The following is a 17,725-nucleotide window of genomic DNA, read 5'->3' as shown; positions in this document are numbered from 1 at the left end:
TTTCTTCTCCATTCTTTTAGGAACTTTGGGAAGAAAACCTTAGTGCGGCCATCAGTCTTCAAGTTCTGGAAATAGCTGAGAAATTTTCAAGAACTGCTGCATCCCACAGCATCGCAACTGATTATAGGAAACTTGACTGCCTGAATTCTATATTTATGAATGTCTTCTCTCGTAATCAACCCCTGGCATTCTGGAAAGCTCTGTTCCCTGTGTTCAACAGTGTCTTTGACCTCCATGGAGCAACACTAATGGCAAGGGAAAATGATCGATTCTTGAAGCAAGTTGCTTTTCATCTTCTTCGTCTTGCAGTTTTTCGGAATGACAGTATCAGGAAAAGAGCTGTTACTGGCCTACAAATACTTGTCCGGGTATAGTTACTGATTTACTTAGGATAGTTATATGGCTCCAGCAGTAAATATGCTTCTTGACATGTTGAGTAAAGTTTAGCTTTTTCATGTTGTAGAGCTCTTTCTCCTACTTCACGCAAACAGCTAGGCTAAGGGTCATGGTAACTATTACTCTTTCTGAATTGATATCTGAAGTTCAAGTGACTCAGATGAAATCTGATGGAACACTTGAAGAAAGTGGTGAAGCGCTCTTAGAATATCGTTGAGGGAAATGGCAGATGAATCTAAGAGTCCTAACTTGTTAAATGATTGTGGTCTTCCAGATAATTCACTTGTCTCTGTTCCTCAAAATTTATCAGAGAACCATTGGTCCTGGACTGAGGTCAAATATCTTGCTGACAGCCTTCTTTTGGCTTTTGATGCTAGCTTGGAACATGCGCTTCTGGTATATTTGATGTTATGATCAATCCTACCACATATAATATGCATGATGAATTTTTATTAATATATGGTATTAATCAAAAAATCTTCTAGGCATCTATTATGACTGTGGATCGATATGCAGCAGCAGAGGCCTTTTACAAACTTGCATTGGCCTTTGCTCCTGCAGGTTGGGGGCTGAAGTCAATCATTTGGTCGATTAGAGAACAGTAAAAACAATACACACTTGACATATGCTACCGTTAAGGGAACAGCCCATGAAGTCCCCTTCACTTCTCCCTCCCAAGCTCTCACACTTTTCAAAGCATTTCTAAGTGGACATCCTCCCCCAAGAACCAGTAATATTTGAGTTGGAAATTGCTGGGTTGAGTGCTGTGCCATACGTTGCTATTCAAGATGGAAGCTTTTGCTTCGGATTTTAACTTACCAAGTCAGCTAAATGTGCAGTTCGCTGTGATGATACCACATACAGAGCAATGAACATGAATAATACTACACTGCTCCAATCAGAAGATTGAAGAAAATTGTTGCAACAACAATGTATGCTATCGTCTTCAGGGGATGCTAAGTAACAAATGCATTCGAAACCTAGTAACTTGTATATGATAGCTGTTGAATTCAAACCAATGGCCCCAATTTCTGGCCCCTTATATCCTTACCCTGTTACCTATGCATAATGCATGGTGGAGGCGAGTTGAAGTTGCATATTGTTTCGTAACTAAATTCTAGTTCACATAAGGGATCTCTGTAAAAGAAGCCAGGCAAGCTTTCCACAGGGTTAAACTATTTTATGAACTGTTCAGCTCTAAAGGGACTAGTACAATAGTAACTCCAAAAAGAAGAGTACCAGATATAAATATAATACTAGCATATATACACGAAAAGGATTTAACTTCCTGCATGACGCCCCCTAACTTCAGTAAAGATCACCAAGGAAGTAATAATACGCTAGTTGTTTTGACAAAACTACTAAAATTACAGAAGGCGTTCCAGATCTTTATATAATGTGGTTACTGCATTTGTGTGATGCATATCAGGAGATGCAGTCTTGGGCTGAAGCTGCACAAAAAATTTTGGGGTTGCAGAAAGGCAGAGGGGAGAAGGTAGAGGGAAGAAGGAGAAGAATGTTGGTTTTTGTCCGTTGCAAATTATTGTTCCGTTAAAAAATGGCTCCATTCGGTTTTACCCATTTTTTGTTGGGTTTAAAGTTGGTTCTAACGATAAATTTGCAAATTCCCGTCAATTGTCCTTAATTGGCCAAAATTACGGAACTTTGAGGATGAAATGTGTTTTGGGTGAAACTTTGAGGTGAAATTGGTCAACAACCCAAACTTTGAGGATGAAAAGTGCATTTTTCCCAAAAGTTTGTTTCTTTCACTGTCATCTCCCACTTCTATAATCTTCAACACGGCTATATATTTCAATCCCTGAAAATGGTGTTAGTCGGCCTAGCTCCCTCCACATGAACTTTTGCAACTAGCTACTGAAACCAATTTGATCTCGGCCCCAAAAAAAAAAAAGAAGAGATATTGAGAAATTTCTACATTTAATGGAGCAGATGAAAATTGTTAGAGGGGCTACACCAATAGTTCTTCTCTTGTATCTAATAATCCGAGAATACTTCTTCTTCTCTTCTAAATTTTCCTCATCAATTCCCCATCATGAGCAACATGATGAAATTTCTTTTGTTTCCAAAATTTTCGTCTCTGGAAAGCCTAGTTATTTAGTAGTATTTTTCACTTTTAACATGATTGTCGTAGCTCTCCTGGTGAGAGTTTCTGCACAGTTTTCTAGCTTGTCTTCATCATCATCTCCAGAAGTTTCAATCTTGTCGTTTATCGATTTTTTGGATGAAGGTCTTAAGAGCACGAAAGATGAAGAGGATGGTGATTTTCTGCCGCGAATAGTGCACGTTGAATACAAAGAAGAGAAGTTCGAAGTTGATCATGATCAAAGTTATGATGATGATGATGATTACTGCTATAACAAGGACGAGATTATTATAAGCAACACAGCTCAAGATCATCAGAGCCACGGCAGAGATGATGAGGAGGAGGAACAGAAGGATCAGATTTTGACGGGTTATGGTTACTGTGACTATGATGAAGAAATGAGTGAAGATGATAGTTATAGTGAATTAGATGATGATGATTTCAACAAGAGGATTGAAGAGTTCATAGATGAGAATAACAAGAAATGGAGAGAGGAGTTGCGGAATGAAAAGCTGATCTATGTGGATAGCATCGTCTGCTAATGTATTACAGTACTATATATATATATATATGTTGCAGAGACAGGCAGCTCCAGATAAAGCATGCACACATCTGCAGTCTAATTTCTTGTATACAATTGGTTAGATTTTTTTCTATATACTTCCTCTTTTTTTTTTTGGAATTTTTAGTGTTTGTAAGCCCTACGCTCCCAAGAAATCCATCCCGGATTATGCTTTTCCCATTTTTTTTTCCCTCTTTTCTTTTAGGTTAGAGAGTTTATTTTCTATTTGTCTTCCCCCATGTATGCATGTAATATGATCATTTCATGAACTGTTCTGAATCTCTATAGTACTGCTATATGGTTTTTTTTAACGGCAAACTTTACCTTTTTTGGATCTGACTAATTTGATATCAGAAAATATGCTTGCCAAATTTCTTCAGGGCTGAGGAGGGCATCAACTTGAGTTCCCATTGTATTGGGAAAAAGAAATTAAATACATTATAATTAAAGTTCAGGAGCCAAGTTTTCATTCAGTTAGTAATTAAATTCTTTTGTGCGCGCACTGAACTGTGACAATGGAGAAAAACTACTATTTTATTCATTTTAAAAAAATAAAATAATTAATTTTTACTTTTTTGAAGCTCAAACGCGAGCTTGACTCGACTCGAATTTGAGATCGAGCTCGAGTTCGAGCTATACATTAAGAACTCGTTGAGATCGAGCTTGATAAAATTAAGTCGAAATTCGACTTGATTAGATCAAAGTTCGACTCAACTTAACTCGTTTGTAGTCCTAATAATGACCTACTAAGTTGAAGGACTCATAAAACCTAGGCTTTGTTTGGATTGAATTTTTTGTAGAAAAATTATTGTAGCGATTTAATATATATGAGGTAAAAAGTTGATTGAAAAAATGTGTCCACGGAAAACGTAGCATGCAATCCAAACACACCCTAAAGTTTCTATCAACCAGACAGGTTAAAAAAAAAAGAGAGAAAAAAAAAAAGAAATCTAAAGTTTCTTTAACTTGTTAATCTTGGCTCAAAGTTAAGTCGTTTCAAATTTCTTGAGCAACCCGATCGCCACTTATCTGTAGTATTTTGAAGTATCATTTCTTTTAGAAAAAAAAAATTTTCTTGATACGTATTAATAAAATTATCTGAGCTGAAGCAGATATTTGCATGACGAATGCTCCACGCAAGATAAGAGGTAGTATAATTATTCTACAATATGAAGAAGAAATGGCACAAAATTATCTGAGCTGAAGCAGATATTGGCATGACGAATGCTCCACGCAAGATAAGATGTATAATTATTCTACAATATGAAGAAGAAATGCCAATGCCAATTTCAAAGGCTAATGCTTTAACCTTTAAGTTGTAGTAATCTTTTTTTTTTTTTAACCTTGTTTCCCATTTCCCAATCCTAGTCAAGTCGAAAGTAACTAGGAACCACTACTCTTAGAGTAGTTGGCTACCAAGGTAGCCTTAAATCTCTACTTGGGTATAGGTTAAGGGATCGAATCCCTTAATCTACATTCTAATATTTAGGATTTCCTGAATCCTTTGACCTATATTCTAATATTCAGAATTTCCTAGAATGTTCCACCAGTGGATGCAGGTATCCGTTTGAATCGGTGTTAGTTTAGTCCCTGCCAGGGGCGAAGCCAGAAAAAATTCTTAGTGGGGGCAAAAGCAACACTAAAATTTTTTACCTACTTTTTTTCTAGTTTTTTAAACAAAAAAAAAATTCACCAACAAATACAAATGATGCATATAATCCATGAAAAACATAAAAAGACAAATTCAAAATTATTAATGTAATAATAATTTTATTTCAAAAACAAACTAAACTATTTATAATTGCTCACCTCGAGTTTTTATATTTTGAAAACTAATTTGATTGTGGAAGTAAGAATGGCTCTCGGTTGTGGAGTGAAAATGGGGGACTAGTGGAGGGAAGGGAAATTGGGAAGTGGGGACAAAGGAAGTGAATGATATGATTGGATGAATTGATCAAGAGAAAGAGTAGCTAGCTGCTTTGTTGTGGAAGGTAGTGGCTCTCGGTTGTGGGGGAAAATGGTGGACCAGAGGAGGGAAGGGAAATTGGGGAGTGGGGCCCAAAGAAAGTGAATGATATGATTGGTACTTGTTAGTTAAAATGAAAAGGTTTTTTTTAGCTTATTTCAAATGAAATTTGTGTCCCACGTATCTTTTCAGAATTTTAGTTTATGAATTAACTTAAAAAATCATATAATTCTTTCACATCCTTTTTAAAAAAACTCTAGAGACACACTTAAAATTATATTAAAATTATATAAGTATTATAGGGATTTAAGGAGGCAGTGGGGGCCATGCCTCCCGTGCCCCTACCTTAAATCTCCCCACTGTCTCCACCTTAAATCCGCCCCTGGTCCCTGCCATGGTACCCCTTGACCCCTTAGGGTCTCCCTCCCCTAAGATAGAATAGGAATAGGTGTAATATAAAAAAAAGAGGAACTGGGTCTTTCATCACCTATGACGCAGCCATTGTTGCATCATCGCATGACATTCACATCTTCATTTCAAACCATCTTTCAGCTGGAGTTAAATTAAATATGTTATCACTTGTAATCTTTTGTTTCTTTTTTTACGTAAAATAATTACATAAAATCTTGCTATGTCGACAAGAAGATCTGAACAAGCACATGCATATGCTGTGTGCAAAAAGGGAAGACTTTTCCAGGAGAGAAGAGGTAATCGAGGTAGGGCACTCCTGCTCGAACATGGCTGCCATAGAAGACTTCGTTTATTTGGATGATGGGATAGAGTTAGTTTCTAAGAAAATCTTCACTCATTTCAGATAGCTTTTTCTGCAACTTCTACATTTATGTATTGTTGAAAGAATATATAGATATGTCTGTCTATGTATGAGTCTTTTCTGTTCAAAAACTCATGCAATAGTTGAGGTAAATCTTGTAATCTTGATGATTATATGTTAGAAACCTTTTCGGGTTGAAGAGGCCTTGGAAGTTGGATCCATCAATAGCAGTGCCAAGGACAATAGTTTGGACAAATGTGTCAAATATTTTATTTATGTATATGTGTTTTTACCATGAAGGGGCACCAATATGTCACCTTCAAAATCCAGAAAACTGTAAATGGGGTCGGTTTTCGCAGGGAATAATATATACGTATGGACAGAAGTAACCTTTTGGCATCTGTAAGAAACTCAATAAATAAATGTTTGGATTTGGCAGGAAGGCTTTGTCTTGATTCTTTTGAAGTGGCGAAGCCAAAGAATAAAGACCTACTATATGATTTAGGAAACACTAATTTATACATTTATACAAGATTATAATTGTCTAATCTAATAATCGAAACCTAAAGGCTAAAACTGATGGACCATTTAGTGAAAAAAAAAAAACCCTAGGTATCTCGGGACGATATGATTGGACATCTGTTGTACCGGATATCCCTGTACAGCTATAATAGTTCATTATAAAGGATTTTTTTTTTTAATCTAACGTAAACAATCTATTCTACTCTCATGTTATGAAGGGAGGGAGAAGCTCAGTTAACTGAGTTTCTGCAGGGTTTTTTTTTTTTTACTAAAGAAAATGCTATACTTCCCCTTAATGTATCAAACGGGATTTGACCCTCTTATGAATATATGTTTTTCATGTTTATAACAACAAAAACAATAAATTTATGTTTAGTACGATTTTAATCCACACCTTTTCCTTTATTAATCACATAATTCCAATGCCAACCACTCTCTCTTTTCTTTTCTTTTTTTGGTTCTCTTATCATTAGATATCAAGAGTTCTATTCTATGATTCATCATCGAGGTGGTGCTTCTTGTAGATGTTTTCATTTCTCATTGGTCTCATTTTAGTTTTGATTTCTTTAATGAGAGTTCTTCAGGAAGACTCAAGACAGCACTGCTGCTGTTTCTGAAGTTTGAAAGTCATCTTTATCACATACGAGTCTACGACAGACACAAAATTCCAAGAAAGGAAAGACTGATGAACTGCAAAAGTCTGTATATTAAAAGAGTGTGAAATGCATCTTACAAAATGATTTACAAACTTCCAAGTAACTGCATCTTGAGGTATGGACAAAGGTCGCTGTTGAATTTCATTTTCTTGGAATCACTTTCAGTGATGTCCAGAGAGTAATATATATATATATATATCAATACAAGCATTTACAATTTATTAGTTTTTCTTTTAATTAGTTGTCTAGTGAGAATTAGAAAGCAACCAAAATGTTAAGATAACAAATCTCTCTCCATACACTTACGTCTTTTTTTTTCATCTGTTTCTTCTTGCACTTGTAGCTCGACTTAATGCAGTTTTTTAATGGTCACTTTTAACTTCTGGTTAGCAGATTGTACTTGTAGCCTGTAATAGTGTAAAGCCCTGTTTAATTTAACTGGATTTTAGGGTGTGGATTGTTTAGGAATTTGCTCCCTCCCGAATAAGGTTTGGATTCCATCTTTTTTTTTTTTTTCCCGAATGACAAGGAAACCCTCCTGCAGAACCAATGATGGTCCTATTGATGCCGAAGAAAATAGAAACAAATTGTTGCACAGTCAAATACCTTCACGTAATTTCGCATATGTAATCACCAATGTCCAACTTTAACCTTAGCATGATGCAAGAACTCATGCATTTGTCTTCTCACAAAAAAAGTCGTGTAATTGAATCTCACTGTCAATGTGTGGCCTATATTATGTTTAAATCCCATTGCCGATGTAAGGATTGTTTTAGTGAATGATCTGTAAGAAAAAATCTATACAAAAAATTGTCCAGTTCAAAGTGAAGAGGAATCAAGTGCCAGTACCAACCTAACCTACGAGGACTACAAATATTTCAACTTACCTCTTCAATATGAGAAAATTACTATGCCCATCTTCTGAAAAATTCTGATTATGGATTTGAGCTAATTACTTGGTAAAAATGATTAATGTTTGCCTTCTTCAAGATGTCTTGGGTCACGTCCACAAAGCAAGAAGACTCTATAACCAATAACAATACAATGGCCCTCTTATTGTACACAAGTTTCCCTGCTGCTATGCAGTATTTGGTTCCCAAAACAGGGTACAAATACAAGGTGGCTATGCAGAATTAAATTTGAAAAGATAAAATTCGCCTAAATCTGGCCGTGAAATACATCAATCAGGGCCGTCATGAGCAGAGAGCTTTATCTTGCATCTCCAGGTCCCAACCGAAAGATCTGCACATAAAGCCCACGATAAAGAACACTAATCAGCAGTTCGATGGTCTTACAGTCACGCCAAAACATTAGTCTTCAATCATAGAGATAATCCAGACCAAGAACCTGTAAAGAAACCATACATAAAACTAATTAGCAGTGACTGCAGAGAAGAGGATGACAACTTAAAAGATAATGAATTTAACAGGCTAGACCTTTAATAGTTGTCTGAAAAAGCAACAAATTAAGAACTAAGAAACTCCGACATTACGCTTTCAGAGAAAAACTAGTGGACCATAAAAACACAGTATCACATACATAGGATAGACTTGCAAGCTGACTCCTTAATAATCCTCATCTTCCACAATGCTCCAAATCATCCTAAAAGTGACACAGAACAAGGTGAAAATGAGTATTAAATCATACTTTACCATGTGCTACAAGATACATAGTGGCAGTGTGACTCGTAATGCATACCAGAATATTGAACATGCCATAAGGACAATAAGATATCCCAGCTTATACAATCGTATCTTTTTCTCCCAGGGAAGCTGATTGAAGATCTCGGTTACATCTACCAAGTGGCGACGTTCAGTGTACCTAATCATGTGTTAACATCAGCCATCTGCACAAAATGTCACCTGCCAAATTGAAAAACACAATAGGGAAGGTAGAGGGAGGCCTAGCTTGCAACTTGGACACACTGTTCACTCTCAATATTTTAAAAAGGATCATAATCTTCCATCATTTATTCATAGGAAATCAAAACTTAACAATCAAGAGGAGGTGCACATTTCATGCAAATTGAAGCAGATTATTATACGAGTTGAATGCCAAAACAAGAATATGAAACTGTCAACTCAGAACAAAGACAGTTTTCCTTCTATCACAGCAAGGCACAATTTCTATATGATCTCCAAGAGACATCTTCAGCCCCTGCAAATTCTTCCTATTTCTTCAATCTAATAACTGTTAAGCAGCAGAAGGAAAATCATCCCAACCCCATAGTAGTTTCTTCTTCTTCCTACTTGGAAAAATGATATCTTTGGTATGTTCTACCCTATTACATGATGAACCCACAAACTTTGTGGTTAAACGGTAGTGCTGCAGTAAATGGTAATTTTGTACTCATTCTGCTTAGACAAAACATTAGTAGACTAGATATAAAATTAACAAAATCCCCTTCTCCTTGAGTTCCTACCAAGAGCGTCCTAACGTGTGGCTTATTTGCTAATTTTGCTCAAGGATTGCATATCCAAATACGTTGAAAAAGAAACTATTTGCTGAAAGTATTAACCATGGATCAGCCATGACTGATCAAGAAAAGCCATTTTTACTTGGCATGATGTTTCAAGTACTCTTTGCAAGATGCTCTTTGCCTCTCCAGGAATTGACCAGTTAGATTGATCACTAGATTCACAATCCAACGTCCTTTTAGATTGCGATAACAAGGACTTTCAGAATGCTATGTTGTACAGCCCATGCCAAAATGTAAATAATTTACATATATCACATACCAACTTAACAAGCAAAAACTAAATGCACTGAAACTGTTGAGATAAAATGCATTGTTAGAGTCAATTACTTCTCATGACAAACTCAGATGCATAATTACACCATTAGATCAAGCACCAACAATGTCTCCTATGTTAAGCCACAAAAACAAGTATATTCTGACAAAGGCAAGATTACTACATGAGGATTAAAGCATAGGAATACTAAAAAAATACACTACACAATGAAGCAAATATAATAAGCTTTGTTTCTGCCACTAAACTTTTTTGTCCAGAATCAATGGGAATCAAATTAATCCAAATCAAGAAATCTAATTTCAACCTTCAACTACCAAACCATGGTCCGACAAATTCAGTAACCAATTAATTTCAACTTTGAATTGACAATGCTAACAAGATTCACACAAATCCAAGTCTTGAATCCAGTCAATTGTGCTGGTTTTGATAATAAGCTTGCATGTATTAAACTGCAGTAGTTTCATCAATATGACAATTTTATGAAATAATTACCTCATCACATAAATTACTCATTATAAGACACCCTTAATGAAGATATCATGTATTCCCTAACTGAAAAACTTAAAGAGTGTTAATTTTTTCACATTGAACTTATATTCTTCTCTACCTTCTAGAGGTAAAAACTTACAATTTAAAGTCGTAATACAAGTATGGAAGACATAGCAGAAACATCATCCAGTGTCCTGTCACAAGATGGAGGAAACACAGCACTCCCTGAGTGATAAACTCTGGCAAAACAACGTTGTTTATCTTAGATGCTGAATCAAATGGGTTTATGTAATCAAACTCAAGGTCTGCCAAGCACATGAGCTGCAGTAAACAAGTTCATTTGTAAGATTCTTCTAAAACCAAATAACAATGAACTAATCTATATATAGTGAGCACATGGGGAGGAAGAACATAGAAACCCTGTCAAAAGATAGCAAGGCATATACTACCATAGAAGCATATTATCAACCAGATTTTATGTTAAAACCCATATGCCTAGAAGAGTTGTCCATATAGTTGATGTCAGCCGAGCTTGTGTTGCAAATGTAAGTAATCACTGTTACACTACTAGTCTTTCAAATCAGTGGGAGTCCATAAAAAATGCCTTAAAAGTGGAAACAACAGAGCACACTTGTTGATATCTCCCCCTCGCACTCCACTCAACCCAGAAGCACAATAATTATACACCTAGTAAATTCAAGTTCTAACCATGCAGAGATAGCTTCTGAGTTCAATACAAGCATGTGCATATCCATAGACAATAAAGAAGGAACGATGACCAACATTACATAATACAGCTCACATACTTAGCTCCTTACAAAGCTCTAGGGCCTCTCTGCACACACAATGTACAGACAGCACTCTTCCAACTGACTCACCTTGAATAGTCTTAGGAGCAAGTTGGTGCAACAGATGACAAGAACTCTCAAGACACAGACTCAATAATCTCCATCGCCTCAATTCCTCATTCATCGCTTAGGTAGCCAAGAATTAAATATTCCCATCACACAAAATCATTCCAATCATTTAATACCCCTTCTGTTGGCTAACATACTAGTAGCTAACCATTAAACATGTTCCAGTCATCTGCATTAATCATTTGACGATTTTGGAACAGTTCAAAATCCAAGAACACGTCCATTTTATAAATTTCCAGCTCGAATTGATCATATTTATGGTAAAAAAATAAGCTCCATACCGAAGGGGCCAACTTAATTCACAAGGCTGCTATGTTAAAAATTAAATCTTTAACCTCCCAAATCAAAACAACTAGAGATTATCATATGCATGGTCAATAATCCCTTTTATTTTCTTATTCTGCTAATTTCAAAAGAATTATCTAAGTTTAACTGCATAATTCTACAACCTAGGACGTCCCAGGTAAGAGTGCAGCAACCCATTCTAGAAATCTAATTATTGCATCCTATTCATAATGACCTCAAAGGGAATCATCAATTGTAAAACATAAAAAAAAATGAATGAAAAAAAAATATTTCTGGGCTTTAGAGGGATATAATATACCTGATAGAGGATAATACCAAGAAGAGCAATTAGGATGAAAAAGGATAATAACCAAGCAATTAGATCACCCATGCTTTAGTTACTGTCCTCCTGTTTTTTTTTTCTCTCTCCTATTGAATTTTCTGTCTGTCTCTCTCTTTTCCTCTTCAAACAAGCTGTAGAACTTTGGGTACTTCACAACTCCACTTCTTTTGAGTTCCAACTTGACAGGGCTTAGATTCAGGGGTTTCAAAGTTTAATATTTTGCGGGATTTACCGCTTTTAGTCCCCAGGTTTTTGTTTCAGTTCCGGATTAGTCCTCATGTTTTGGTTTTGAAAACTAGCTGTGGCAGCGATGCAATTGTGTAGAATAGATGAACAACCTAAGTTGGAATGAAATTGAGCTAAACTTTTGGGGTTAATATCACTTTGTCCCCCCTAAACTTTGGATGATTATCCACTTTAATCCCTAAACTTCAAAATAAGACACTTAAATCCCTAAACTTATAAATACCTCCCACTTAAGGAAAATTGTTAACAAATTCTGAATGCCGTTGGTGGTCGAAATGTCCCATTTATAAGGATTTAGGGATTTAAGTGTCCCATTTTATAAGTTTAGGGACTTAAGTGGGAGGTATTTATAAGTTTAGGGATTTAAGTATCCCATTTTGAAGTTTAGAGATTAAAGTGGGTAATCATTCAAAGTTTGGGGGGACAAAGTGAAATTAATCCAAACTTTTGGGATGTTTCATAAAATTTTACTCTTCTTATACTACGAGACAAAGTGACTGATGAAGATTCTATATTCATTATCTTTATATAAATTTTTATTATTACTTTTTTTTTTTTTTTTCGAAACGGTAGATGATTGTATTACTAGATAAAAGTTGTACAAGTGCGAGCAAATGCTCGATTGAACTTTACAAGTAGCAAAGCTACCACTAAGGAAACCAATGTTCCTCATCAAAAATAATGCCCAAGGCATGAATGCTAAGCTTGAAACTTAGTTGAGTCTTATCCTTTTTAATAATGCCCAAGGCATTATTACTTGCTGTATTAGATTTTATATTTTCAAATCCTTACTCCAATTTCTAAATTAATCAAGAAAAATTGAGAAATATGATAATGGTGTGTTATATTTAACACAATAGCAACAATACATTGCTATTGATACAAGAAAAGTTAAAATTATAATTAGAGTTTTGATAGAAGACTACAACTTATGGGAATCAAAATCAATGATTTGAACCCATTTCCCACAAAGTTAAGTGCCAATATTTATTTGCTCTTGTTATTTTCTTATTAGTCTCCTCTTTATAATTTCTATCCTTTATAACAAATACATGAAATTCACTATGACAAATTTGCAAAGGTTAAGTTGCAATTATACCGACTCTTCATAGTTCGTTTCATATGGAAGAACTAATTTCTTCTTCTAGTGAGATATAATCATATATTACCTTTCATTTTGTACTATTGATAAAGATAATTTTCAAATTTAGAGGGCGTTTGGATTGGAGTTTTTGTAGAAAAATTAATAAAAAACTTTTTTGAGATGTCATATATGTGAAATAAATAGTAGTGGAAAATGTTAAAAAGAATAATCTCACAAAAACCCAAAAACTTTTTCCAAACAAGACAAATATATAAGTATTATTGACAAAAACACTAGGGATGGCAACGGGACGGGGTGGGGGTAGGGGGCGGGGGCGTCCTCACCCCTCCTTGCTTCTCCCCGAGGATAATAAAAATTTATTATATAAATTTATTATAGTTAGATTTTAGCAAATAATCAAGTACTAAAATATCAATACATCACAAAGTTATTATCCATTGTAATTTTACAATTGAAACTCATAAAAATAATCAAACAAAAGTTATTTGAATACAATATAACATAACGAAACAAATACAACTAAAGTAATTAAGTTTTCACTTTTGATACAAATACAATTACTAAATCCTTATTGTATTTTTTGAGAAAAAAGTGTTATTGTGTCAAATATAATTAGAAATTTAGTATAAATATATTAGTAAATTTATTATAATTAATTAATAATTTCTATTAGCAAACATATATAATTATTAGTATAATTGATAATATCAATTATATTGCTTATACTAATATACAATATATAGTATATATAACTAATAATATCATTACTATAAATTTATAACTAATTAAGTTAAATATTATATATATATTTGTATACTTATTAATTTTTTTTAAAGGGTGGTGGGTCTCAATTGCTCTGCAGGTCTCAATTGCTATCCCTAAAAGACACTTGCAGAACATGAAATTTGAGTGGAGGTCCACGTAATTTAAAGAACTAGAGGGGAGACGATCGAAAATTACATCATTCCTCTAAAAATCCTAATCTACCCCAGGGGTTGTGTCAAAAGACCGAAACGGCCTCGTTTCATTTTTTTTCAATTCGAATTTTCTTTACATCTTTGTCTTGAGGAAAAAGAAAAGAAAAGAAAAGAAAGTCCATAGTAGATTCTATATAAACAGTAGCAGCAAAACAGCAGAAAGGGGGAGGATCAACTTGGATTAAGCGATTCAATCGTTCATAGATTTCTCTGAAAATCCCAGCTTTTTCTTTTCATATCTTGGATTCGACGATGCCGATTCAGCAAGCAAACTGGTCTCCGTACGACAACAATGGAGGGTACTACTTCTCCAGTCCACCCAATCTGACAATCTTCCCAAATTTGTCGAATTTACAAGAGTAATTGTGATTATCTGACGATGAATTTGGGATATGTGCAGGACTTGTGTGGCGATTGCAGGTGTAGATTACTGTGTGATTGCGGCCGATACTCGAATGTCTACTGGCTACAATATTCTTACTCGCGATTATTCCAAAATCATTCAGCTGTAATCCTTTTTAGTTGATTTATTCTTTTGATATATGCTTTTCACTTGATTTAATTGCTCGGTTCTTATATTTCCAGAACGATGTATATGATGAAAGTTGGCATTTTCAATCTTACCATTCTTAATCTGCAATCAAGTTGATTTTTTTTTGTTATTTTTTTTTGGTGGGGTTGGGGGGGGGGGAGAGGGAAGAAGCAGGGAAGGGGTGCAATGAGGGAAAGAATCCAAACCCTGTTCAACGGGACTTTTAACAACTAAGCTATTGTCCAATTTCAATCAAGTTGTCATCTTTGCTGATTGAGGGGGAAGAAAAAAGAATTTGCTTCAAGTTTTGAATTGTGTAAATCTTGCTTCTACATTTTAGAGAAGGAAAGCCTGGTAGCTTCACTGGGAGGGGAAAAAAATTCTTGTAGTTCACATACAACACTAGATGTCACAAACCACAATTTAAAACATGGGTTATGACCCACGTAAGCAAGTTCATTTGAGAAAGGGTCAGTTGGTTTTAGAGTGATTTATTGTACGACTTGAAATTTGAAAATGGGTAGTGTTTGCTACATGACAAATGTGCCTAGTGCAAATAATTGGGGTTGATTGATGTTGAACAAGAATGCTGTGAATAGCAGAAGTAGAAAAGGTGTACTATCTTTAGCTTTATTTTAGTCTAATTAATCCTCTCTGTAATTTGATCTGTGCAGATGTCAGGCCAACATTTGTTTACATACTTGGCTACAATCTTAAGTCATTCCTCCCAATAGCATGGGAAAAGTCCCCTTTTCATATATTACAACTTCTGCTGTTTCTTAGTGTCTACGCAAGTCTCTGTTTGTTTGTGATATGTTATCAAGCTTCAATCTTTATAGGCTGTTTAAGTTTTCTTTGGCCACAAGGCTCAGTTATTTTCTTCTTTTTTATTTTCTTTGATGATCTTGTAGAGCGGACAAATCTGTGATGGCTTCCTCAGGTTTTCAGGCTGATGTGAGGGCTTTACAAAAGGTTCTGGAAGCTAGGCACTTGGTGAGTTCTTAAAAGTCTATTCAAACAGCTTGCTTTGGACCCAGAGATATGCATGGAAGTTTTACCTCAGAATAAAAAGAAACAAAAAAGAAAAACAAAAGAGTTCTCTTTTTGGGACTCTGGGAATATTTCCCCCTTGTGATCTATTGTGGTTGGTACCATGTGTATCAAAATTTTCCCTCTTCTCAAACAGTAAGATGCTTCTTGTTTCAACTGAATGAGACAAACATGGGGAAATGCAGATGACAGTATTTACTCTGTGAGCTCTTTTGAGCTTCCTGTCCAATTTTTCTTGTGCTGCTTGGTCTTTTAAAGGGAAATGAATTGCAAGTGAATGCAAGGTTATGTAATTCAGGACTAATATTTTATTATGTTGGTCTGAAAATGTAGGTATATCAACATCAGCATAACAAACAGATGAGCTGCCCTGCTATGGCCCAGCTGCTCTCAAATACCCTCTATTACAAGCGTTTCTTCCCTTATTATTCTTTCAACGTTCTTGGTGGTCTTGACAGTGAAGGTAAGACTTCAAAAGTTTGCATGAGATGTGACTTTGTTCCAAGTTTCTTTTTTTTTTCCTTCTTTTTTAATTTTTACATCATTATGTTGGTCTTTTTGAAAAGGTAAGGGTTGCGTCTTTACATATGATGCTGTTGGATCTTATGAAAGGGTTGGATATAGTTCCCAAGGTTCTGGTTCCACACTCATTATGCCCTTTTTGGACAATCAACTGAAATCTCCAAGTCCACTGCTATTACCTGCTAAGGTCTGCACCTCCATACTTGTTACATCAGACTCATGCCTAGTAATAAATTTCCAAAACTAACGCTGCTTGATATATGCAGGATGCTGTTACGCCACTTTCAGAATCAGAAGCTGTAGACTTGGTGAAAACATGTTTTGCTTCAGCAACAGAAAGGGATATCTACACTGTGAGTTTGATTTCTAATTTTTTCTTCTCTTCTTTCTGTGAAAAAGAGAATGTAAAAGTCAATGGTAGAAGTTCAATAATTTAGAAATCCCAAGATTCTTCTAGGAGGACCCTGAGCTGAAAAATTTTGCTCCAGTGGCATTGAATCCTTACTTGAACCAGCATCTGATAGAATAGGAGAGATAGTAAACCCACCTGGTGAGAGCTTCCGTGGTTTATTCATCCATATATGTGTGTTTGCTTTCATAACAGGCCAATGTAAAAGTGAATTGGTTACATAATCCACTGAGTTCTGGAATTGTGTAGAAATAGTTCAATGATGACCCAGATTCTGGGTATTATTGTTCTATTTGACCCGCATCACTGTGCATATAAAAGAACAATCTCAAGATTCTTTATGATTTTTGTCCTCTCAAAATTTGCCTCCATAAACTTACATTTGAATATGGTTTATCTGGGGGGAGGCTGATGGTAGTAATCTTATGATTTAATTCTTTAGCCTTCGTTCACTTGTGGTCATAGCTCTGGATATGATTACCAAGAATTCCAGAATTTCATTCTTACTAGAGGCATCTATATAGTGATCTAACTCCACTGCAACTCTTGTTGAAGCTAAGTGCAGTTTTATTAGTGTAACTATAATTTGTGAATTTCTCTGAATATCTGTGAATGGTTTGCAGTTTTTTCTGCTCATCTGAAACTTTATTTGTTAAACAGGGCGACAAGCTGGAAATCCTTGTGTTAAATGCTGAAGGCATTCGTCGTGAATACATGGAGCTGAGAAAAGATTGACTTTCTACACCATGTTGCAGTTTCTGTTTTCAATATCCTCCAATTTGGACGCTCAGGGTATATTAAGCTGGTAATTGATTCGACAGAATCTGGTTTTTGCATGGATTGTAATCGCATATGGGCTTTCTGACCATAAAATTTGAATATTTTCTTTATGAGGGAATGCTGCGATCATGACTTCCAATCAACACCTTCTCATAACCTTTCTGTTGAAATGGTCCCCTGTTTTCCTTCTAATCTTCTTTTGTTGTACTTGAAATTATTTACTGCAAAGCTACTGCATTTGGGTGCTAATGATATATTTTCAACCAAGAAAACCATTATGTAGCAAGTTAAATTGTAGTTCTCATACTCGATAGCAACTAGTATTATTATTGAGGATGT

At 35.2% G+C, this 17,725-nt stretch overlaps 2 protein-coding genes across 3 annotated transcripts; one reads left to right on the top strand and one right to left on the bottom strand.

The window, feature by feature from the left end:
• Positions 1-7,900: 7,900 nt before the first annotated feature.
• Positions 7,901-11,931, bottom strand: LOC113762146 (protein cornichon homolog 4-like). Of its 2 annotated transcripts, none has more exons than XM_027305448.1 (5): positions 11,742-11,931; positions 10,360-10,541; positions 8,677-8,799; positions 8,518-8,580; positions 7,901-8,220 (listed from the first exon to the last, which is right to left on the bottom strand). In XM_027305448.1, exons 1-4 carry the CDS (start codon positions 11,811-11,813, stop codon positions 8,544-8,546), a joined length of 414 nt encoding a protein of 137 aa, XP_027161249.1. In that variant the 5' UTR covers positions 11,814-11,931; the 3' UTR covers positions 7,901-8,220; positions 8,518-8,543. The 2 variants fall into 2 exon arrangements, with proteins under 2 accessions (XP_027161249.1, XP_027161248.1); XM_027305447.1 differs by having other exon boundaries at positions 7,935-8,325.
• A 2,296-nt stretch (positions 11,932-14,227) lies between these two features.
• On the top strand, positions 14,228-17,671 carry LOC113761010 (proteasome subunit beta type-1). The gene is made up of 7 exons (XM_027303803.1): positions 14,228-14,392; positions 14,494-14,601; positions 15,537-15,618; positions 16,009-16,138; positions 16,242-16,384; positions 16,464-16,550; positions 17,267-17,671. Exons 1-7 carry the CDS (start codon positions 14,346-14,348, stop codon positions 17,339-17,341), a joined length of 672 nt encoding a protein of 223 aa, XP_027159604.1. The 5' UTR covers positions 14,228-14,345; the 3' UTR covers positions 17,342-17,671.
• Positions 17,672-17,725: the final 54 nt, after the last annotated feature.

The sequence above is a fragment of the Coffea eugenioides genome, chromosome 2 (assembly GCF_003713205.1).
Source record: "Coffea eugenioides isolate CCC68of chromosome 2, Ceug_1.0, whole genome shotgun sequence".
Taxonomy (NCBI): domain Eukaryota; kingdom Viridiplantae; phylum Streptophyta; class Magnoliopsida; order Gentianales; family Rubiaceae; genus Coffea; species Coffea eugenioides.
This window is presented reverse-complemented; position numbering and strand designations above follow the sequence as displayed.

Excerpts from the sequence above, each read along its gene's own strand:
- LOC113762146 (XM_027305448.1), bottom strand. The coding sequence starts at position 11,813 with ATGGGTGATCTAATTGCTTGGTTATTATCCTTTTTCATCCTAATTGCT. Across the intron at positions 8,800-10,359 it reads TTGTATTACGACTTTAAATT|GTACACTGAACGTCGCCACT; the intron begins GTAAGTTTTTAC and ends ACACATGATTAG. Across the intron at positions 8,581-8,676 it reads ATGGCATGTTCAATATTCTG|GATGATTTGGAGCATTGTGG; the intron begins GTATGCATTACG and ends TGTCACTTTTAG.
- LOC113761010 (XM_027303803.1), top strand. The coding sequence starts at position 14,346 with ATGCCGATTCAGCAAGCAAACTGGTCTCCGTACGACAACAATGGAGG. Across the intron at positions 14,393-14,493 it reads CCGTACGACAACAATGGAGG|GACTTGTGTGGCGATTGCAG; the intron begins GTACTACTTCTC and ends GGATATGTGCAG. Across the intron at positions 15,619-16,008 it reads TTCTGGAAGCTAGGCACTTG|GTATATCAACATCAGCATAA; the intron begins GTGAGTTCTTAA and ends CTGAAAATGTAG.